This window comes from Myotis myotis, unplaced genomic scaffold, assembly GCF_014108235.1.
Source record: "Myotis myotis isolate mMyoMyo1 unplaced genomic scaffold, mMyoMyo1.p scaffold_m19_p_12, whole genome shotgun sequence".
In the NCBI taxonomy this organism is placed as follows: domain Eukaryota; kingdom Metazoa; phylum Chordata; class Mammalia; order Chiroptera; family Vespertilionidae; genus Myotis; species Myotis myotis.
Window position 1 is genome coordinate 854,047 of NW_023416316.1, and position 22,534 is coordinate 876,580.

At 65.9% G+C, this 22,534-nt stretch overlaps 1 protein-coding gene across 8 annotated transcripts in view; it reads left to right on the forward strand.

The window, feature by feature from the left end:
* Positions 1-22,183, forward strand: part of RALGDS (ral guanine nucleotide dissociation stimulator) — a 38,707-nt gene extending 16,524 nt beyond the window's left edge. For 3 of the 8 annotated variants that reach the window (XM_036329226.1, XM_036329224.1, XM_036329221.1), the window contains exons 2-18: positions 10,127-10,237; positions 11,051-11,244; positions 11,770-11,829; positions 12,585-12,778; positions 12,995-13,497; positions 14,162-14,377; positions 14,667-14,791; positions 15,102-15,186; positions 15,668-15,736; positions 16,129-16,215; positions 16,688-16,720; positions 17,006-17,127; positions 17,307-17,402; positions 17,668-17,869; positions 18,037-18,279; positions 19,204-19,318; positions 21,202-22,183. In XM_036329226.1, the coding sequence (XP_036185119.1) occupies positions 10,127-10,237; positions 11,051-11,244; positions 11,770-11,829; positions 12,585-12,778; positions 12,995-13,497; positions 14,162-14,377; positions 14,667-14,791; positions 15,102-15,186; positions 15,668-15,736; positions 16,129-16,215; positions 16,688-16,720; positions 17,006-17,127; positions 17,307-17,402; positions 17,668-17,869; positions 18,037-18,279; positions 19,204-19,318; positions 21,202-21,377 (2,631 nt within the window). In that variant the 3' untranslated portion in view covers positions 21,378-22,183. Of the gene's footprint in view, positions 1-1,647; positions 1,933-10,126; positions 10,238-11,050; positions 11,245-11,769; positions 11,830-12,584; positions 12,779-12,994; positions 13,498-14,161; positions 14,378-14,666; positions 14,792-15,101; positions 15,187-15,667; positions 15,737-16,128; positions 16,216-16,687; positions 16,721-17,005; positions 17,128-17,306; positions 17,403-17,667; positions 17,870-18,036; positions 18,280-19,203; positions 19,319-21,201 lie in introns of those variants that run through there. The other 5 variants (XM_036329220.1, XM_036329222.1, XM_036329227.1 and 2 more) reach the window with 5 other exon arrangements.
* The last annotated feature ends 351 nt before the right edge of the window (positions 22,184-22,534 follow it).

Here is a 22,534-nt window from a genome sequence, read left to right on the forward strand (position 1 = left end):
GCCTGTGGACTGGTGTCTGCAGCGCAGCGGGGTGCATGGGGGCTTCTCGGGACCCCCAGGGAGGGGCGGGAGCCTGGGGCAGCTGGGGTCGGGGTGCACTGAGCAGGGTGAGGAGGAAAGGAGTGACCCGTCTATCACCGCCCCACACGCCCCACGGTGCTTTGCGCGCTGTTCCTCCCAGCAGCCCCTTTGTGCCAGGTGCCCGGTGGTGCTGTCTTGTTAGTCATGCCCCCTTCACACAGAATATGTTCCTTCAGGGTGAGGTGACCTGCTGGGGGTTGGGGTCACACGGTAAGAAGGGGAGGGGCTGGGCTCGGACCCAGCTCAGTGCCTGAACCTGCCGAGGCCACACTGCCCCCCTGGGAACCAGGGGTGTGTGTGCGTGCATGTGCGCACACAGCTGAGCCGTGAACAGGCTCACTGGGACCCCAGGGGGGAGCCCCAATACCTCTGTAGTGATGAACTGCCCGCGCCCCACCTCCCCGCCTACCGGACACCTCAAAGCCAGAGCGGTGGCGTGCGGTGCCGGCGTCTGTGCCCTGACGAGCTGCTTGGCCGCCAGGCGCCCTTTCCCAGCTGTGAGCTTGCTTCCCAGGCGCCTCCCTGGGAGAAGGATCAAGGGAGCCCCCGGCAGGTGCGGCCTCCCTGGCAGGTTCTGAGAGCTGGGCCGGGAGAGGCCCGGAGGAGGCACTTCCAGCCGAGGGCAGTGTCCGGTCCGGCGTTGCTGCTCTGCTCTCTGAGGACGTCCTTCTAATGTCCCCCGCCCTCCTCCCCGCTCCAGGGCAGGTCATGGAGCCTTCCTAACCCGCCTCCTAGGGACCCCCACTCCAACCCAGTCTACCCATCTCGTTTAAGAACAGACAAAACCAGCATTGGTCACAGGTGTGTGATTATAGAAATGTTCTAGAAATACTGGAGACTTCAGCGAAGGGCGGGGAAACGAGCCGCGCCGGAACAGGAAGAGCGCCCCCGCTTGGCGAGCAGGGGCAGGGCCCTCGGTCACCCCGCGGGTGTCCTGTCTGCACGCCTGGCGAGCATCCGGTTTCTTACAGCTCCGCGGCTCCGCGTGGTTGCGAGGGGCCTGGCAGTCGGCTCGGGGTGTCTGCGTGACAGTGTTGGCAGGGGTGTACCCCAAATTTCCTTAAATGTGCTTACACAGAAATCCCTGTGCACCCCCCAGACCGCCACCTGAGGGTGAATTCCTAAGATGGGGTTGCCAAGCCAACGGGCATATCCTTTTTATTTATTTTTTAAAATATATTTTTATTGATTTCAGAGAGGAAGGGAGAGGGATAGAGAGAGAGAAACATCAATGATGAGAGAATCATTGATCAGCTGCCTCCTGCACGCCCCCGACTGGGGATCGAGCCCACTACCCGGGCCTGTGCCATTGACCGGAATCGAACCCGGGACCCTTCAGTCCGCAGGGGTGTGTAGTGGGGTCCCGCCCTCGTTTTACCGGAGGGAAACGGAGGCTCGCGGGGCGCCGGCGCAGCACTCCCGGCCCTGGCACCAGGCCCCGCCCCTCCCGCCGCCGGCCCCGCCCCTCCCGCCGCCGGCCCCGCCCTCCCCCGCCGGCCCCGCCCTCCCCCGCCGGCCCCGCCCCGGCCCGGCCCGCCCCCGGCATGACCTCAGCGGGCCGGGCGGCGGGCGCAGAGCGCAGCAGCGCGGAGCCGCGGGGGCCTCCGCCGCCCGCGCCGCCCCGGGTCCCGCGGCCCGGCCGGCCGCCCGCGCCGCTGCGAGCCGCCCATGGTGCAGCGCATGTGGGCCGAGGCGGCCGGGCCTGCGGGCGGAGCCGAGCCGCTGTTTCCGGGCTCCCGGCGGAGCCGCAGCGTGTGGGACGCCGTGCGCCTGGAGGTGGGCGGCCCCGACAGCTGCCCGGTGGTGCTGCACAGCTTCACGCAGCTCGACCCCGACCTGCCGCGCCTAGAGGTGGGTGAGCCCGGGGCCGGCCCGCGGCCCAGCGAGCGGGTGGGGTGGGGGCCAGGGTCCCGATCGGTCCGGAGGGAGGGTCCCTCTGCAGAAACCCCCCTCCTCGCGGTAACCCCAGGGCAGCCGGGAGGACGTGGGGGCCGCCCGCGCAGCTGCTCCAGCAGTTTAGGGACCGGCGCTGGTCTGCCTGCCCCTCGTCCGCCGCAGCGCCTGCCTCGCGGAGCCGGTGCCAGCCTCGCGCCTGCAGCCCGGCAGACCTGTTTCCGCGGGCTGTCACCTTGCGAGCAGGGCTGGGCCCTGTTTCGTCTCGGCCGCCAGCCCCGGCTTGCACAGGCAGTTAGCTTCGAAGTCCCGGTGGCGAGTGCTTCGGGGGGCAAGCTCCTGGCATGGCCAGGGGTGGCGGGACCACAGTGCCTTCCAGACACCCCCCTTTAGGGTCAGAGGTAGAGCTGCTGTTCAGGACTGCTCCGAGGGCCGGTGGAGGGGAAGCAGGCCTGCAGCCTGTGGGGCCAGGTGTCGGGGCAGGGAGGTTGGGACAGGGCCCGCTCAGGCCCAGAGGGTGACCGACTCATTGCTGCTTGGGTAGAAAATGCCCAGCGCCAGCCCTGGCCCCGGAGCTCAGTTGGTTAGAGCGTCGTACAATACGCCAAGGTTGAGGGTTCGACCTCTGATCAGGGCGCATATACGGATCGACCAACGAATGCACGAATAAATGGAGCAACACATCGATGTTTCTCTCTCCCTCTCTCTCTAAAACCAGTAAATAATCATTTTTTTAAAAAGGAAAAGGAAATGCCCCCACACCGTAGGTTTGGAAGGATTCAGAGAAGGGGAGCTGTGCCTGTCGCTCACGGGGGCGGGACTCTTGTTCCTGGTGCGCTCTGTGTAGTGGGGTTCAGTGGGTCATGGGGTCACACAGGTTGGGGGGAGGATACCTTCCTCGCGCCCGCCTGTGCACCTGCCCCTGCAGCAGAGAGAGCAGATCCAGGGACGCGCCCCTCACCCGCTCTGCCTGGGCACGGGGCCCCGGGCAGAGGCCAGCCCTGGATGGAGGGGCTCGGCATGTTAAGGCCGAGCCAGAGCCTTAACAGTGAAGTTCCCGAGACACCCCGCCCCCTCCGTGCTGGTTAGGCCCCTTGGAGCCCTGCACCCCCTCCCCCATCACTGTAGGCCCGGTGTGCTGTGATTGCTGGCAGTCTGCAGCCTGGGTCTTGTGCCTCTGCGTGTCCCCAGTATCTCGCCAGGGCCTAGATTTTGCCCAAGGACAAATCGTGTCTCCGTGCCCAGCGTGGGGGGAGCTCTGGGGGCGGGGGGAGGGGACCCCAGCCTGGGAGACACTTTCCTCCTGAGCTCGGCGTGTCCGGGACCCTCATCCACCCCAAGCTTTGGCTTTCATTGGCGGCTGCAGCAGGACCCTGGGAGGCCTGACACCAGCCCAGTCCTCATCTGACTTGCATTACAGCTGGCAGCCAGGCGGCCTTTGTGTGCTGGAGGGTCTGGCCTGCACGCTCTCAGCTCTCAGCTCAGCGCCCGGCAGGTTCCTGGCCAGGGTGCGGCCAGCTGCTCAGCCCCTTCCCTGCCCCCCTCCCTCCCTCTCTCTGACCGTGTGCATCCCTGGGGACCTGAGGGAGAGGCAGGTCTGAGCCCTAGCCTTGCCCAGGGGTGGCCTTCTCTCTGTCTTCCCTCCCCTCCCTCCCCCTCTCCCTCCCTCTCTCCCCCTCCTGCTGCTGCCATCCGGGACTCAGCACCAGATCCAGGCCCCAACCACTGTTTAGAATCAAAGGGGAAGCTTCTGGCTGGAGCAGGAAAACCAGGGTCCTGGCAGAAGAGGAGTCCACTGCCGGAAACCAAACACAATGACCATTTACCATGGGCGGTGGAGGGGGCGGGGAAGTCCCTGTCCCTCCTGCCAATGCCCGCCCCCCCCCCCCCCCCCATCCTGGGGCTGGTTTCCTGGCCGCTGTCGTGCGCCAGAGCGGCAGCAGCACTGCTGTGGGCCCTGTCCTTTCTGGAAACCCCCAGGCAGTTTCTGCCTTCCTCCCCCTGCCCCCCATTTCCCTACCAGCCTCCAGCCAGTGCTTCCCTCGCCCGGCTGCCAGATGTCCTCGCACATCTGGGCATCTGCTCCCTCGTCATCTTGATTCTAAGCCTGTGCGGTTCTGTGCTCGCTGGGGGTCACCGGCCCATGCCCCGTGTCCCGGCAGGCCCCTCCTTGGCCGGGCAGCTCTCTGGCCTGTAGCACCTACTGGATGCAGGCGCCACCTCCCCATCCAGCCCTCCAGGCATGTGCCAGACCCACTGTCTAGGGGACCAGAGCCCCTGAGCTAGACGTATGCACGGCCGGGAAGGACGCAGCCAGGACTTGACCCTGGGCTGTGTCCTCTTGGGCACCGACTGTGTACTCAAGACCAGAGGGGTCAGAGAAGGCTCGCCACCGAGGCAACGTTAAGTTCACGAGGAGGACGCTGGAGATGTGGGAAAATGGAACCGGGCCCAGGCAGCCCAGAAGCCGTGGCCAAGTGAGGGGCAGGGATGCTTAGAGGCCAGAGGAAGGCCAAGTGCTGTGGCCAGAGCACACTGGGGGGCCTCCAGGAAGGAGCAAGCCCTCAGCAAGCCCCCCAGGGTTTGACATAACAGCGCATAGGAGCCGGAACGCTGTGGGAGGCCCAGTGCTGAGCGATTCCATGCATTGTTCCTCTGCGTTCAGGACTATCAGCAGCCCATTCAGCAGAAGGCACAACTGAGGCGCTAGAGGTTAATTAGATTGCACAGCCTCTCTGAGCGAGCAGGTGGCAGAGGCAGGGTTCTGACCCAGGCAGCGGGCCTGCAAGGCCTGAGAGCGTCTGTGGGTGAGATGGAGCGAGGGGGGCTCCTCTGTTCTTGGGGTGGAGATACACAGGGGGTCTCCTTCCAGGCTCCCCGCCTCCTCAGGGTCCTCTGGCCTCCTGACCACACTGTGTGCAGATCTTCAGTTTAACCCCCAGGGCCTTGACCTGGGGGCCCCCAGGCATGGCCTCAGGCGCCCATGTCTGTGTGTCTGCCTGCCATTTGCAGGGACCGCACAGACCCTGCGGCTCCCTCTTGCTTTGCTCCTCGGGCTGCAGGAGAAGGGCGGGTGCCCGCTGGCTGGTTCTGGCTGGGAAGACTGGCGCGCGCTGGGCTGTAGGTGCCGGACGCTCAGGGAAGGCCCGGAGTGGGAGTGGGGGATGGGGGTCGGCCCTGGGAGATGCTGGACCGCCTGGGAATTGGACGGACCCAGGCCCTGTCTTCGTTGGACAATTTAGCACCGGCCCTCGGTGGCCCCTGAACGAGCAGTGAGGGCGGTTTTGGGGGCTGCTGGCGGGTGGCCCTGACGGCTCCCTTGGGTGGCCTGTGGCTCCCTGCCCCAGGCTGGGGCCTCCAGCCTCGCAGGCCCAGAATCGCCGTGTTCCCGGACTCACAGGTCCAGTGAAGCGACTCCGATCCACTTCTGAGGGTCTGAGAGTCGACACCTGCGGCCTAGAGCAGGCGGCGGCCGGGCGGGGGTGCGCGGACGGGAGCCCGGTGGCTGGTGGGCAGGGCGGTGGCACCCAGCACAGGGCTGCGTGTGGGGAGTCCAGGCACGGGGGTTGCTCTGGCACTTTCCTCTCCGGGAAGGTGGGCCGCCCGCACGGCCTGCTCTCAGTCACGCCTGGGGCGTATGCTGTCCTCTGGAAGCGGGGGTGGGGGGGTGGGGGGGGTGGGAGGGTGGGGAGCTGGGGGGTGGGGTGGGGGGGTAGAGAGGGGGCTGAAGCGGGAGCGTGGGCGCTGGAGGGCTGGCTCGGCCGCAGCCCTGACCTGCTCCTGCGCCCTGAGCCTCGGTTTCCTTTTCTGTAAAATGGGCCTGTGCCCGTTCCTCCGCCGAGCGTTCTGGGAGGACCGAGCGAGGGGTGGCCTGACAGGCGGTCCCCGCAGCGCCTGGCGCAGCGGCAGAGCCGACAGGCGGGCCCCGGGTGCGTGTCCTGCCCGGCTCCGGGGAGGTCAGCCTGGTGCTTCCCAGGGTGTCCTGTAGCTGAACCTCGGGCTTGGGGGCCCTGGCCGTCCCCTCAGACAGAGCAGTGGGGACGGTGAGCCGCCTCCCCCGGCTGGCGGTGTGACCCCGGGAAGTCCTTCCCAGCCCTGGTCTCCTTCCCGCATCCGTGTGAGCAGGAGCGGCCACCAGTAGAGCGGGGCCTGGGTGTGTCTCCACAGGACAGGAGCGTCACAGGCCAGGGTTCAAGTCCCTGCCCCAGCTGCCACTTCCTGGCTCCTGGCCTGGGCGCGTTCCCCCCGGCTCCTTCCTCATCCATCAAGTGAGGTGTGGGGAGGACTAACCGCGACGCGTGTGCCGAGGGCCTGCCGCCCAGGAAGTGCCCACGTGTGCTGGACACTGGTCCGTGGTATTGCTGTGGGGACTGGACCTTCAGCCAGCCCCACCCTACACCGCAGGGGCCGGGCCACCCTCCTCCTCAGCCGTCACCAGCCATCTCTCCTCCCCATGGAGGCACATTTAAAGAGCTGCGCTCCGGCTGGCGGGAGGGTTCTTGGGGAGATGGGCCAGCCTCTTTGGGGGCTCAGCACAGCCTCCAAACTCCAATTTCTGGAATCACTGAGCTTCGCGGTTGCCCTGGAAACCAGACACCCTGAGGGGTCTCCAGCCAAGGCTGCCTCTGTGGGTTGCGGTGTCTGGGTCAGGAGAGTGGCCCACCCTTATGCAGGGCTGACCTTGAGTCCCCTTTGTGCCCTTGGGCTCAGTGCAGCGCACCAGCAGGGTCATCCTCCCGGCCCTGGGCTGATGGTCTAAGAGATGAGCCAGGACTTGGACTTGAACAGTCCTGGTTCTCTCCTCAGCCTGGACACTGTCCGCTGGGTCACCCTCCTGGCCTCAGTCTCCCGCTCTGTGTAATGGGTGCCTGGGATTCCTGACGGCTGAGGAGGAGTGTGGCCTGGTCCCTAGAATTCCTGGGGTTCCCTCTTGGTCTGTCTCACGTTGGAGCTCCTGCTTTCCAGCAGAAGGAGGAAAAGTCGGAAAGCTGCACGGCTGGCTTCCACCCTCAGACTTCCAGGGTGACTCGGCCCCCCTCTGGGTTCCCGGAGCCTCTGGCAGGTCTCTTACAGGTCTCCCGGGAGGTTTTTCAGCCTCAGCTGGTGGTGGTGGTGGTGGTGGTCGGGGGGTGGGGGGGGGGGGGGCTGTGTGCGTCCCAGCCATCCCACAGCAGCAGCAGGTCCCGCTTCCTGGGCACTTTCGGTGCCAGGCGCCCGTCTGGGCTTCGAGCCTCGCGGCCACCACTGTGACCCTGTTAGACGCTCTTCTCTTCACTTCGCAGGCAAGCTCACTGAGGCCGAGGGCGGAGGCTCGGCAGAGCTGGGAGTCAGAGCCCTTCATGCGGACCGTGCTCTGGGGTCTGCTGGACTCTGGGGAGGGGCCTCATGCACTAGGGCTGCCAGGGGCTGGTGGGTGGCCGGTCAGGGCCGTGGGGTGGCCTCAGTGACTCGGTGGACCCAAGCAGCAGCTCACAGTGGTGACCCAATGCACACGGGAGCCCTGGCGAACCCCTAGTGGTACCTTGAGGGCATTTGGGCTTGGCCTGCAGTCATTTGGGGACAGCACCCTGCCGGCCCGCCACCCTGAAAAGGCTGATGCGGTGACACATTAACAGATGCCCCCCAGGGCTCGGGGCTATGGGACACCCCGGGTGCCCATTCTGCTGGCCTCTGCTCACCAGGGCCTGGGGGCACCCCGCCACCTTCACTCCACTGGACCCAGGTGCTGGAAGGCACGGCTCTGAGGGGGTCCCAGGGCCCTGGGGTGCCTGCTTGGGTGGGACAGGAGGCTCTGTCCACTGAGGACACACCATCCATGTGACAGTCTTTCCGCCTAACAGCTCAGGGCTGCCCCGTGGACGCCGACCCTCAGGACATCTGCCTGCTAGGCCATCCCCTCCTCTCTGAGGCTCCCAGCCCCTGCCAGTGTCCACGGGGCCTGCTGCCCACGGCTGCTTCTGGCCCAGGCGGCCCGCTCTGCCCACGGGGTGGCCCAGGGTCATGTGTGGGTTCTGGGGGCAGATGCCCGGGCTCCGGCTGCTTTCCTCCCCTGGCAAGGGGGTGAGGCAGGGAACAGATGCCCACTCCGCCCAGGACCCTGGAACTCCCCATAGAGCCTGCGCCTGCCTCTCGGTCGACGGCTTCCATGGTGCCCGCACTCAGAGATGCTGTCATGGTCTGGGTTGTCCCTGCGGCTGCTGCGGGAGGGGACAGGGAGGACGGGGTTCGCTCCGCTGGGCCAGTGACTCCCCAGCCCAGCCTGTGTGCTCAGCATCCCGCCCTGCCCCCCAGTCGGCTGGCAGAGGGGGCCCCTGGGGTGGGGGCAGGGCTCAGGGATCACATGACGCCCAGGCAGGGCCAGCCAGCTGCTCCCAGCCAGCAAGGCCCATGGCTCAGTGCAGAGCCGCTATTTAGACCCAAGACCCTGGCCCTGCCCGCGCATTAGCCTGGCCAGGGAGCGCCCTGTCCACAGGCCTGGATGGAGGCCGGGGCAGCCAGGTGCTGTGTGGGCTCCGGAGGGGTTCGAGCCCAGTGCCCTCTGGCAGCAGGTCCTGCACGGCTTCCAGACTGGCCGGACCGTGGGCTCAGCTGGGCCAGATGTGGCTGGAGTCCCAGGAGAGGGCCAGGCCTTGGTGGGAGGCAGCCTCTGGGACTTGGAGGAGATGTGGGGGTGGCCAGGCCCTGGCTGGGTGGGGGTGGCAGGGCTAACAGGCCCCCTCCCCCAGGGCCTCTTCCAGGCAGGCAGCGGGTGTGGGGAAGGATGGGAGCATCTGTTTCTGTTTTTCTGCTTCAGGAGGAGGAATTCCCCTCCCTGCTGGAAGGGCTGGGCCTCCCCAGCGTGGGCTGTGGGCTGTGTGGGTGTGGGAGGTGCTGCTCCCTGCTAACTTCCAGGAAACGGCCGGCTGTCTCCCTGGAGGAGGCAGTGAAGGCTCAGGAGCCGGTGTGATTGCAGCGGCTTTCCCGTTGGTATGATGCCCGGAGTGGGGGGCGGCCTCGGGTCAGAGGAAGTGGGCTTCCGGAGGATGGCTCCCGGGCCCCCCAGAGCCCTCCTGGTTCCGGCCCCGGGCCCCACGCAGCCCGGGCGTCAGGACAGGGCTGTCAGTGGCCCGGGCTGAGTCAGCGCTTTGCACTGGGCCTCCTCTGAGGTCCACGCCCACCCTGCCTGGGGCAGTGACCTGTGCCTGGTCCCAGCTGCTGTCACTGACCGTGTGATTGATGGCCGTGTGCCCACTGGCACCTCCCAGCCGGCTCCTCCTGAGCCCTCGGAGGTTGGCATCTTTACTCCTAGGCCCCTTCCCCCCTGCAAGTTCACCCTCCCCTGGACAGGGCCAGCGGGGAGAGGGCTGTGCCGTGACTCAGTGGCCTCGTCCGGGACCGGGTGACAGCGGGACGGGGCCACTGCCTCCGAACACAAGGGCCTTCCTTTCTGCCGGGGTCCGGGCTGCAGCCGGCTGACCCCTCTTCCTGGCCCAGCCAGTCCCGTGGCTTTGGGTCCTGCAGAACCCCGGCCGGCAGCCTGCGCGTCAGCACTGTCCCCGCCCTGTCCCCGCGCACATGCTGACAGGGAGCTGGGAACTCCTCTGTTGCCCAAGAAGGCACGAGGCCATGAATGAGCAGAACGGGAAGGAAGTGGCCTCCAGGGGGCCCGGCACCTGCCCAGACCTGTGATGCTGGCTCCAGGGCTGGACGGGGAGGAGCGGCTCTCCTGCGGGGTCTGCTGGGGTCGGGGCAGGCGGCGCGGAGGAGGGGTGGAGGGAGGGCCGCACGTCCCCCTGGGTGCCTGGCTGTCGGGTCCCAGTGGCCACTCGCCTGCAGCAACGTGACTCCGACAGGTTGCTCTCCTCCCCGCCTCCCCATACCACCTGTGAGGTGACCAGCAGCAGTGCTTGTCTTGGGGGGCACCCTGGGCAGGGGCAGGTTGTTGGGGGGGGGGCCTCGTCTTGTCCACACCCAGCTCCTGGCCGGCAGGGCCGGAGGGGGTGGCCCTGATATGGGTCCCCTTCTCAGGCTGTCCTCCTGTTTCGTTCTGGGTCTGAGGTGTGTGTGGCCACTGATCGGGGCCTCCCCCGGGGAACAGGGTGCAGGGGGCACCCCCTGCAGCATCGGCCGGCAGGGCCCTGACCCCCGCCCGCGCCGGGCGCTGTCTTTGCAGAGCTCCACGCAGGAGATCGGCGAGGAGCTGGTCAACGGGGTCGTCTACTCCATCTCCCTGCGCAAGGTGCAGGTGCACCCCACGGCCAGCAAGGGCCAGCGCCGGCTCGGGGTGAGTGTGGGGCGCCGGGTTCCACCTGCCGCCCTGGGACTGCACCCACTTGCTCCCAGGGCTTTCCTGCCCTTGGGCCCCACAGTCCTGCTCCCAAAGGAATCAGCCCCGCCCCCCGCCAGGTGCAGCCGCTGCTGGCACATCTGTGTGAACATCAGAAAGGCCACTTCCACTGGCTTCCCTTTTCCCTTCGTGCTGGTTTGGGAGTGTTTGTGCGTCTGGCCCGTGTTTCCTGTTTTGGCTGCTGCTCCCCGCTGTCCTCCTGTCTGTCCTCCCACACCTCCGAGCCTTAACATCCCCACACTTAGGAAGGGCTGTTTTCACCCCAAAAAGGGTGGGGTGGGGGCTGGCTGCTCGGTACAGTTGCCTGTAACTTGGTCTCTTGGCGAGCACAGCCCGTGGCCCCTCCAGGTCGGAGTCGAGGCCGGCCTTCCGGAAGGGCGGCCGGTTACCACGGTGATCCAGCCCCTCTGGGCCTGGGACCCGGTCAGGCTCTGTGGCCATTGGCACCGCCCTGCGCTGAGTGCCCGCGTGCCCTGCGGTGCTGCTCCCTCCTGCCAGGGTGCTTGGGTGATGCTCTTCCCACAGGGAGGGGCTGTCCTGCTCAGCTAGCACATGGCCGGCAGGCCTGGCCTTTCCCGTCACCCCCTCAGATCCACTTTTAAACGTGAGAACCTTTTTCTGGGGGGACACTTACATCCCACCTGCCACAAGTCCCCGCGAGCTTGGGCGCTCATCTGCGCTCCAGCCCTCACCCTTCTGGGGGTTCCTGCTGCTGCCCCTGCCCACATGGCCCTCCTCTGCCCACCCCAGTGTGAAAATGAGTCGGCCCTGAGCCTGTACGAGACCTGCAAGGTGCGCACGGTGAAGGCGGGCACGCTGGAGAAGCTGGTGGAGCACCTGGTGCCCGCCTTCCAGGGCAGCGACCTCTCCTACGTCACCATCTTCCTGTGCACCTACCGGACCTTCACCACCACCCAGCAGGTCCTGGACCTGCTGTTCAAACGGTGAGCGCCCGCCCTCGGCAGCACGGGCTCCCCCACCTGCTGCTGTGCGTCTCCGGGAAAATGACTTGCCCTTTCTGAGCCTCAGTTTGCTCATGTGAACACAAGCCACCTCCCAGGTTGTCGGGACTGCCAGGGGCTGACCGAACTCTCCCGCCAAAGCCGCTCTCTGCCTCCAGCCTCGTTGCCCTGTGCCCTGGGGTGAACAGCTCTCATTTGAGTAGAGGTTCCGGCTTCTCTCTCGGGGTCCCCTGCCTGAGCGCCAGCACAAGGGCCCTGGGGGCAGGCTGGGGGCCCCAGGCCTACTCGGATATCTGTGAGGTGCCCGTTGGGGTTCATTCATCCCACAAACGTATTTGTGAGGCCCGTCCTGTGTCTGGGCACTTTTCTGGGCACAGAACATAATTCAGTGCAAAACGCAGCGAAACCCCGGCCCTCCAGGCTCCGGCCCAGCGGGGGGCGGGTGGCCCGTCACAGCGGCCGGCCCGGCAGGTTCGGTAGGTGTGACGCCCTCACCGCCTCCTCTAGGTACGGATGCATCCTCCCTTACCCCCACGAGGACGGCGGGCCCCAGGACCACCTGAGGAAGTGAGTGCGCTCGGGCCCTGGGAGGGCCTCCGAGGCTGCGGGGTGGGCAGAACCCTGGCCCCGCTCCCCTGGGGCTGAGGGCTCCAGCAGGAGGGAGAGTGGGGAGCTGTGGGTGGGCCCCGGGCCCCAGGGGGCAGAGGGAGGCTGGGGACCTAGAGCCAGCCCCCCAGAGAGAACCGTCCCCCCACAGCCCGCCCAGCCCTTCTCGCCCCGTCCCTGCCCTGTCCCTGTCTGGGTGCCCAGGACAGGTGGTGTGGGAGCGCCGGTTCACACCCGGCCCCACCTCGTCCTCCCAGCCCAGCTGCGCCCGCTCCCCGCGGACAGTGTCAAGGGAAGACGAGGCACAGAGAATAGGGCAGCACATCAGGCAGCAGCTGAGGCTGAGCTGCCACGAGGGCCGTGACAGCTGGGCAGGGCACTCGCTGCTGGCCCCTCCTCCCTGCATGGTTAGGCGGCACCCACTGTGTGCCAGTCTGTGCCAGGACCGAGCAGGCAGCCCCTCCCTGACCTGGTGGAGCGTACGGTCCAGTGGGGGGTGCTGGAGATAGATAGAGAGGGTATCAGGCTTTCCGGGCAGGGGAAGTGGTCACACGGTCAATGGAGGGCACCCTGCCTGCTCACCAGGCTGGGTGGACAGGGGCACTGGCCGCTGGAGGGACAGGGACGGGCCCAGAGTCCAACCCCCACAGGGCCATGGGAGGGCCGCATGGAGGGGGGCCAGGCCTCTGACTCTGCTGCCCCCATCCCCCGCCCAGTGCCATCTCCTCCATCCTGGGCACCTGGCTGGACCAGTACTCGGAGGACTTCTACCAGCCCCCGGGCTTCCCCTGCCTCAAGCAGCTGGTGGCCTACGTGCAGCTCAACATGCCTGGCTCGGACCTGGAGCGCCGCGCGCACCTGCTCCTGGCTCAGCTGGAGCGCACGGAGCTCACGGAGGCGGAGCTGGAGGGTGAGGAGAATGGGGGGGCCCTGGGGCGGGGTCAGTGCTGGACACAGAGGAACCTCCAGAGGCTGGCGTGGGCAGGCCAGGAGCAGAGACTGGCCTCGGACCACCCACCTGACTGCGGGTGGGGAAGCGTCCTGGGCTGAGGCTTCTCTGGAAGGCAGTGGCGTGGTTTTTGTCTTGGGAAAGCAGGCGTGTTGCTGAACGTTTCTCCTGTTACAGCTCTATCACCAGCTCCAGCGCTAGAGCCAGCTGCAGCACCAGTTCTAGCACCCAGTCCTGTGCCAACTTCAGAGCAGGAGCCAGCTCCATCGCCAGCTCCAGCGCCAGCTCCAGCGCCCAGTCTAGCGCCAGCTCTAGCATCCAGTCCTGTGCCAACTTCAGAGCAGGAGCCAGCTCCAGCGCCAGCTCTAGCATCCAGTCTAGCGCCAGCTCTAGTGTCCAGTCCAGTGCTGGCATCAGAGCAAGAGCTAGTGCTGGCTGGAGAGCCTGAGCCCGCTCTTGAACCAGCTCCAGAGCGAGAGCCAGCCCCAGGACCCACTCCAACAGCAACTGCAGAGCTGGAACCGGCTCTGTCGCAAACTCTGGAGCTAGAGCCGACTCCAGCACCAGAGCCTTCCTGGCCTTCGCCTGTGGCTGCAGAGAACGGGCTCAGCGAGGAGAGGCCTCACCTCTTGGCATTTCCTCCCTACCTGGTGGCGGAGCAGTTCACCCTGATGGACGCGGTGAGCAGCTCTGCTCAGCGGGCAGGAGGGCGCACCTTCCTCTGGCATCTGCTGCCCACACGGCCGTTCCCTGGTCCGAGCTGGTGCCCTGCCTCCCCCCACCCCCGCCCCAGCTCCAGCTCTGCGAACCGTGTGACCCGGGCGAGCTTCATATCCCCAGGCCTCCATTTCCCTGCGGACTGTGGAGCTGGGACCCCACCCACCCCCTCTCTGCACAGAGTAACTGAGGATTAAAGGAAGTGGAACAATAGAAAATTGGGGAGCCGGGCTGTTTGCGGGGGAGGGGAGCTCCCCCATCTGCCCAGGAGGCCTCACCACTTAATAGGCACCTGTACTGGCCCCAGGGCAGCCTTGGCCACACCTCCAGCTGTGGACCCCCAATGGATGAGCATCTGGACAGGGAGGGGCTCAGGGCCACCCGGTGCCACTTGGTGTGGTGCCCGCAGTTAGGGTGTGGCTGGTGAGGACGCCACACTCTCCCGCCGGCGTTTCATCCCGGGTCCCGCGCGTGTCCACGGGGCAGGGAACAAAGCCCGGGGCCCACCGCTCAGCCACAGCCTCAGCTTTCAGGTCCCCAGCACTGATCAGGGCCCTGCCTGGGACTGGGGGGGACCGGTGCTGTGCTGGGGTGTGGCGGAGCCGAGTGACACGCCCCTGCCCCCAGGAGCTGTTCAAGAAGGTGGTGCCCTACCACTGCCTGGGCTCCATCTGGTCCCAGCGGGACAAGAAGGGCAAGGAGCACCTGGCTCCCACCGTCCGGGCCACCGTCAGCCAGTTCAACAGCGTGGCCAACTGCGTCATCACCACCTGCCTCGGGGACCGGAGCGCGACGGCCCGGGCCCGGGCCAGGGTGGTGGAGCACTGGATTGAGGTGGCCAGGGTATGCGGGAGCCCTTTGCCGCCTTCACCCTCCCCCCCCCAGGGCTGTGGTCTGTGGCACCAGCCCTTTCGTTTCAGGGCCTCAATGACCTTGACCTGTCTCCCCCCAGCCCCCCTCCCCCCCTCCCCCGTGCTCACTTCCTCCTTAGGTTCCTTCCTGGGTTGAGCTCAGGTCCCTCCCACCCCCCAGCGATATTCATGGGGCACAGGTCCCCTGGGAGGGGGGCTCCCGGGCATGTCACCCAGAAGGGGAGGTGCCAGCCCCCCTCACGCTGCTCCCCTGCCCCCAGGAGTGCCGGGTCCTCAAGAACTTCTCGTCCCTCTACGCCATCCTCTCCGCTCTGCAGAGCAACTCCATCCACCGGCTGAAGAAGACGTGGGAGGAAGTGTCCAGGTGGGCTGGGCCCTGCCCTCGGTGAGCCTGCGACCTGCAGGGCCCACATGTGGGGTGGGGGGGCGGGGGGGCAAACCTTCCACTGGCCTTAGGCCAGCAGTTCTGCCTCAGGACTCAGGTTCCCTATCTGTCAGGCCCTGGACTGAGCCACAAAGTCAAAACTGGTCCCAACAGAGGCCTCAGTAGAACTGGGGACGGCTCCCAGGTGACCCACTTGAGAGCCCCACCCCCAGGCCCACGGAGCCCTAGGACCGTGGGACCAGCGCCCGGCAGCTCGGGCCCTTGGGCTCTACGAGGAGAGGGGTCTGCGCTCACACCCTCCCGCCCCCAGGGACAGCGTGCGCGTCTTCCAGAAGCTGTCGGAGATCTTCTCGGATGAGAACAACTACTCGCTGAGCAGGGAGCTGCTCGTCAAGGTGAGGTGGGCGGAGCCTCGCAGCAGAAGGTCTTTGCAAACTTCCGGGCCTGTCTCGTCTGGACCTTTGGGGAGAGGGGGACCTGTTTGGGCTGTGGGCAGGTGGGGGCAGTTTCAGGGACAGGAGGCCCGGGGAATGGGCTGGCCTGGGAGAGGGGAGGCTTTTCTAGAAGGTGGGCGGCCTGGCAGGGTTAGGTCTCCTGCTCCCGTGCGATCCCCTCCTACAGCGCCCTCCGGGCTGGTGGTGATGGTGTCGGGTGGGCATCCCTTCCCTGCCCAGTCCAGCCTGTGCCCTGGGCAGGCCCTTGCTACCCCCTTCTGTCTGAGCTCACTTCCCAGGGGAGGGCACGTGCCTGCCCAGGGGACAGGTCCCAAAGGGGCTGCCCAGGCGTGGGTCCAAGTGACTAGACAGATCTGGGTGCATGTGGGGGCGAAGGGCGAAGGGCAGAAGGCCTCACTGAGCCCATGCTCAACCCTGGCAGGAGGGGACCTCCAAGTTTGCCACCCTGGAGATGAACCCCAAGAGAGCCCAGAAGCGGCCGAAGGAGACGGTGAGTGTGCCCAGGCCCGAAGCGCGGGGTGGCCTCCCGAGTCCCCCGCCCGCTGCCCTCCTGCCTCACACGCCCCTTAGACCTGGCCTGGCAGGGCCGTCCCTCACCAGCTGCTGTCGAGGACTAGTTGCAGCCACCAGGGCAAGCCCCTGAGACCCAGGCTCGGGGGATTCGGGGCAGGGAGGGTCAGGGACCCATCATCTTGGGGGTTTGCCAGATACCAGGCCTGGAAGGTTACTGGAGGGTTTGGGGGCCATGGGCACTAGGAGGGGGATGAGCGCTTAAGGGTCCCCCGGCTGCTCTGAGTGGGAGCCCGGGGTTGGGGCTAGGGGCCGAGGCTGAGGGGCTCCCGGAGGAGTGCGTGGACCCCACTTACCACCTCGATGTCACAGGGTGTCATCCAGGGCACCATCCCCTACCTGGGCACGTTTCTCACGGACCTGGTGATGCTGGACACCGCGATGAAGGACTACCTGTATGTGAGTGAGCTGGGGCGGGGCGGGGCGGGGCGGGCCCTGAAGCCCGAGGAGAGAGGGCCCCTCAGCGAGCCCTGAGCCCCAGCCCCTGGCCCGTGCGTCGGGGCAGCTGCCCCTCTTACCAGTGGGTAACTAGCTCACCATCTGGCCGTGGGGCTCAGAGCTGCAGGAGAGTTTAGCCAAGCTGGACACGGCCCCTCCCTCAAGCCGTGCCCATGGCCACACCCTCCAAGGTCAGCCACGTGGTAGCCAAGCAGGGTCTTCTTGTCCGAGGATTCAGTCGCTCCATCTGTCCTCAGAAAGTTGGAGGAGAAGGTCTCCCCAGCGCCCAGCTCCCAGGACCCACCCAAGGTCTAAGCTTGTGTGCATGCCCTGCCCCCTGGTGTTCGCTGTCGGTAGTGCAGCCTGAGAGGGGAGCCAGGTGGTCATGGGCATGGGGACACTTTCTGATGGGCGTTGGCTGTCTGCCTTCCAGGGGAGACTGATCAACTTCGAGAAGAGGAGGAAGGTGAGCAGCCACTGCCCTCACTTTGGGGCGGGAAATCAGACGCCCCCAGCGCACCCTCTTGGCTTCCCCCTTCCTGTTGTATTGATGGGGAGAGCTGCATGCAGAAGGGGGACCCTCTTCCAGAGGAGGTTGGGGAGCAGGAGTGAGCACCCAGGACCGTTTCCTGGGGAGGGGCTGCTGGAACCCAGCTGAGGATCGGGTCAGGCCTGGGTGGGGGCAGAGAAGAGGAGGTGACCCAGCACCCCACTCAGGCCCTCCCCGCCCCGCCCTGCCCTCTGGCCCCAGGAATTCGAAGTGATCGCCCAGATCAAGCTGCTGCAGTCCGCTTGCAACAACTACAGCATCCAGCCCGAGGAGCAGTTCGGGGCCTGGTTCCGGGCCATGGCGCGGCTCAGCGAGGCCGAGAGGTGAGGCGGGCGGGGATCGGGCGCGTTACAGGCTGGAGGGCCTGCGGCACGGGCTCTTGTCAGCATTGACCCTGTTGCCTGGCGAGGTGGCTGGGTGCCCACACTCCAGCCGCTGGCACATGCCGGAAGGGAGACTGAGCGTGGCTCCAGTAGCTCACAGCTGCCGCCCTGTCCCGTAGCTACAGCCTGTCGTGTGAGCTGGAGCCCCCCTCCGAGTCGGCCAGCAACACCCTGAAGGCCAAGAAGAGCACGGCCATCGTCAAGCGCTGGAGCGAGTGGGTGCCACGGGCTGGGGGTCCCCTGGGGGTAGCGGGAGGCCGCCAGCTGGAACTGAGATCCCAGCTCCTCCACGGACCAGCCCTGTGACCCGGGAAGTCACCTCACCTCCCTGGGCCTCAGTTTCCTCCTCTGAAACGGGGGTAATGCTAAAGGATGTCACATGGCCTGAGCCAATGGGGTGCCTGGAGCAGAGTGTGGGGGGGCGGGGATGGGATGTGTCCCCGGGGAGGCCTCCCACAAGTAACCCAGCCCTCCCTCCAGCCGCCAGGCCCCCAGCACGGAGCTGAGCACCAGCGGCAGCTCGCACTCCAAATCCTGCGACCAGCTCAGGTGTAGCCCCTACCTCAGCGGCGGGGACATTGCCGACGCGCTCAGCGTCCACTCGGCCGGCTCCTCCAGCTCCGACGTGGAGGAGATCACCATGAGCTTTGTCCCTGAGTCCCCCGACGGCCAGGAAAAGAAGGTGACTGCCCCCCAGCCCTTTGCAGCCCCTCCTTTCCGGGTTCCAGTGTCCCCCCCCCCCACACCCACAAAAGGGGCCAGGAAGCCCCTCAAAGCCCCCAGAGCTGGGTCCCCGCCTGGGGCGCCCTGCAGGGCTCGGGGCCTCTGCTGACCGTGCCGTCCCCACAGTTCTGGGAGTCGGCCTCCCAGTCGTCCCCGGAGACCTCGGGCATCAGCTCGGCGTCCAGCAGCGCCTCCTCCTCCTCGGCCTCCACCACGCCCGTGGCCAGCGCCCGCACCCACAAGCGCTCCGTCTCGGGGGTCAGCAGCTACAGCGCCTCGCTGCCGCTCTACAACCAGCAGGTGGGCGACTGCTGCATCATCCGGGTCAGCCTGGACGTGGACAACGGCAACATGTACAAGAGCATCCTGGTGAGCGGGCGGCGGTGCCCGGGCCCCCCTCTGCCAGGCAGCACAGGACTGGACGCCCATCCGGCCGCCCTCCTTCCAGCGGGTCAGGGTGGACGGAGTGAAGAGGCCAGGCTCGGCGGCCGGATGAGGGCAGTAGACGTCTGATCACAGCCAGGGAACAGGTCTCGGGGAGCACCGGGCAGTGTCCCAAGGAGGGGGGTTCCCAGGGGCTGGAAGGGCAGCGAGCAGGCCCGGGGCCCAGGGGTAAGAGGGTCAGGGAAGTGTCGGGGGCTGGGGGGACGGGAGTCACTGGAGGTCAGAGCAGAGGAGGGCAGAGAGACCTATGACTGTCTCCGGGGGACGGGCTGGTGCCAGGCTGGTGGCCGGGTGTGTGTGTGGAGAGTGGCCAGCGATCAGACACTGCATGGAATCTGAAGGTCGAGATCCATCCAGTGGGATTGACCTGTGGGGGTCCCCGCCACACCCCACCACTGGGTAGGGTGCCCCGTGCCACAGTCGCCTGGATGACCCTGTGTCTGAAGCCACTGCACTCTGGCCCTTGGGGTGGACACAGCAGGGGCCGCCTGGCCTGTGCGGACCACGGCGGCAGCCTCCACCCTGGCGGGCCTGGCACATTGGCGGCCCCTGGCCGGCCCGTGGCCCCCACCTCCAGGGTTGTCTGGCCCCAGGCTCGTGGGTGCTGTTGTGGAGGGGCAGTTGGTTGCCCAGGAAGTATGGGAGAGGGTGGCAGGCCTGTGAGAGGATGGAGAGTAGGAACAATTGGGAAAGACCCCTCGTCACTGCAAGGCCTCCCCGGGGAGCTGGCGAGCCCCCCCCCCCCAGACCGAGCACCCGGCCAGAGGCTGTGAGCCCCCGTGCGTGGTACAGGGCGGCTTGGAGGGCTCCTGGCCGCAGCCCCCTGATGGCCCGACCCACCCGATCCAGGTGACCAGCCAGGACAAGGCTCCGGCTGTCATCCGCAAGGCCATGGACAAGCACCACCTGGACGAGGAGCAGCCGGAGCAGTATGAGCTGGTGCAGGTCATTTCCGACGAGAGAAGTAAGCGGGGCCAGGGGTGAGGGCCGCGGCGGCAGGAGGGGGGGTGAGGGGCCCGCGGCGGCAGGAGGTGGGGGGGCGGCATGGCGGGGCGGGAGCAGCAGCAGCACCAGGCCCACCCCCCGAACTCGCACCAGCAGGGGAGGGGTAGGCTTCACACACACACACCGACCTGCTCCTGGCTGGGCCTGGACACCCCAGAGTTTTCTCATTGCCCCCCTGGATTTCTGGGCCCGGGTCTCGAACCCCGTCCAGAGCTGCAGTGAAGGAGAAAGGCTTTCCTCCTGGGAAAAGCAGCCAGGCGGCCGAGCCCACAGCCGTCCTGGGGCACCTTCTGGCTGGGACGGGAAGTGTGTGCGTCAGCAGAGCTGTGACTGCCGTGGACTGGAGTGTTAAGTATGTTAACATCCACTCGCACGCGTCACAAGCCACCGCAGACCGGGTGCCTTATAAACCACGGAAGCTTATTTCTCATGGTTCTGGAGGCTGAAGTCCAAGGTCAGGGTGCCAGCCGTGTCGGCCGAGGGCCCTCTCCCGGAGGCAGACACTGACTTCTGGCGGTGCCCGCACGTGGGGGAGGGCGCTAATCCCCTTCACAGGGGCTCCACCCTCACGAGCGCATCACCTTCCCAGAGCCCCACCTCCTGATCCCATTGCCTTGGGGTTTGCTTTCACCAGGAATGTTGGGGGGAGACAGACATTCAGTCCAAGGCAGAGGCTGCTGGGGGGCAGCTCAGGACCCTAAACCCCAGGGAAGGGACCGGGAGAGCACAGACTCTGAGGCAGAGGCCAGAGCTCAGGATCCCAGCCAGCTCCCGTGTCCACCTCCCACAGGGACGTAACACAGCCAGGGCGGGGAGTAGGCTTACAGTTGTGAGTACACCAAGCACAGCCTTCGTTCTTTTATTTTTTAATTACTGTTTTGTTTTCCATGTGGGCACTGTAAACCTACTTTTGCCCACCCTGGTATACGCTCCTGGGACATACGTGTGCCATAAAGGTTAACTGTAAACGTCACCCCCCACGTCCTCCCCCCTGAGCTGCTCCCCGACATGAGCCCCGACCATCAGCCAGGCCCCCATGATCTCAGAGTTGGTTTCTAAAGCCCCTCTCACCTCCCTGCACCGTCTTCGTGAGGTGGGACGTGAGGCCGACCCAGGTGAAGGACCTAGAGCAGTGATGGCGAACCTATGACACGTGTGTCAGAGGTGACACGCGAACTCGTTTTTTTGGTTGATTTTTCTTTGTTAAATGGCATTTAAATATATAAGATAAATATCAAAAATAGAAGTCTTTGTTTTACTATGGTTGCAAATATCAAAAAATTTCTCTATGTGACACGGCACCAGAGTTAAGTTAGGGTTTTTCAAAATGCTGACACGCCAGCTCAAAAGGTTCGCCATCACTGGCCCAGAGAGCCACACGGGGCAGTGGGCACAGGTTCCAGCGGGCGGGGGGGCCTGGCAGGGCAGCCGGCGGGTGGGAAACAGGAGCCAAGCGTCAGGGCCTGGGGGTGCCTGGCTCCCCGGCGGCACAGCGGTCTGCCCTTCTCTGGGCCCAGCGCTCTCGTGCTGAGCAGGGTGGGGTTCGCGGAGGTGTTCTGGGGTCTAAAGAACCTATTCCTGCTTGAGATCCTGGTCAGCGAAAGCAGCGGGCCAGGGGGCAGCCTGGGTGGCCCTCCCCCCGCTCCAGAGACGGGGCCGTGGAGTCGGACCCGTGGAGAGGAGTCGCGAGGTTCCATCGGCGTCCCGCCTGCGCAGTCTCCTTGGCCCCGTGTCGCTGAGGGGTCCCTGGTGGGCCTGGGGGTGGGTTGGAGGTCTCGGTGCTGAGCCCGGGCCTGTCCTGGGGGCTCTCATACTGACCACCCCTCTCCCCTCCCCAACCAGAGCTGAAGATCCCGGACAACGCCAACGTGTTCTACGCCATGAACTCTGCTGCCAACTATGACTTTGTCCTGAAGAAACGGGCCTTCACCAAGGGGGCCAAGGTCCGGCATGGCGCCAGCTCCACTCTCCCCCGCATGAAGCAGAAGGGACTCAGGATTGCCAAGGGCATCTTCTAGCTGGTCCCTGGCGCTGCCCAGCCACAGGGCTGCCCTCCAGGCTCTGGCAGGCTGGGCAACCAAGCACTTACCGACGACACTGGCCCAGGCCAGGCGGGCACCTTCTGCCCAGCCTGCCACCGGGCCGCCCGCCCCGACTCCAGTTTCTCCCTGGACCTCCTGCTGCCGGGATTGACGCCTGCCCGTCAGCAGGCTGACCTGGCCTCCCGGGACCACTTGCCGCCTTAGGTGCCTTCCGCTCTCTGAAGCCAGAGGACTAGCCGACTTGGCCCAGGAGCTGCCACGGGCACGGAGCCCTGCCCGCCACTGGGCACGCCCTCGCTACACCTCCCTCACACCTTCCCAGGTGTGGGTCATTGCCACCTGTGCCCACGGGCAGCCCAGGGCACCCGCGCATCCACTGGATCTGACCACTGCGGTTCTCTCCTCGCGCCCACGGACACCGGCCGTGCCATTCACGGGGCCCGGCCCCTCCACCACTCGAGCCTTCCGCAGGCTGCACCAAAGATCCACCGTCAGGCCACGGAGTGCGGGAGCCCCGCATGTGAGCCTGGCCCCCCTCGGGGAGGAGGGACCCTCCTCACCTGTGAGTGAGGACCAGGCCCGCGAGTCCCCTGGCGCCTCCCGGGCTTCTCGGGACCACACGGGCGGGGCCGGGGGAAAGGAGGATTGGGGGGAAGGGAGGGGGTGGATATTTGTATAAAAGGCAAAAATCATGTTTACCAGTTGGGGAGGGGCAATATTTATTTGTTGTAAATAGTAAATGCTAGACTTGGATATTATATTAAAACCCTGTTTCTACGATAGCCCTGGAGGTGGCGCTTTTGTTCTTTCATCTGTGCTCCTTTATTTGTTAAAAAATGTATTTTTATTGATTTCAGAGAGGAAGGGAGAGAGAGAGAGAAACATCAATGATGAGAGAGAATCATTGATCGGCTGCCTCCTGCACACCCCCCACTGGGGATCAAGCTCACAACCCGGGCATATGCCCTGACCAGGAATCGAACCTGTGACCTCCTGGTTCACAGATCAATACTCAGCCACTGAGCCAGGCTGGCCAGACAGGTCTGTGCTCCTTTAAACAACACGCAGTTGCCCGGTCTGTGTTCAGACAAGAAGCGGTGGGGGCTGTCGGCTTCTCTGCAGGAAGCAGACAG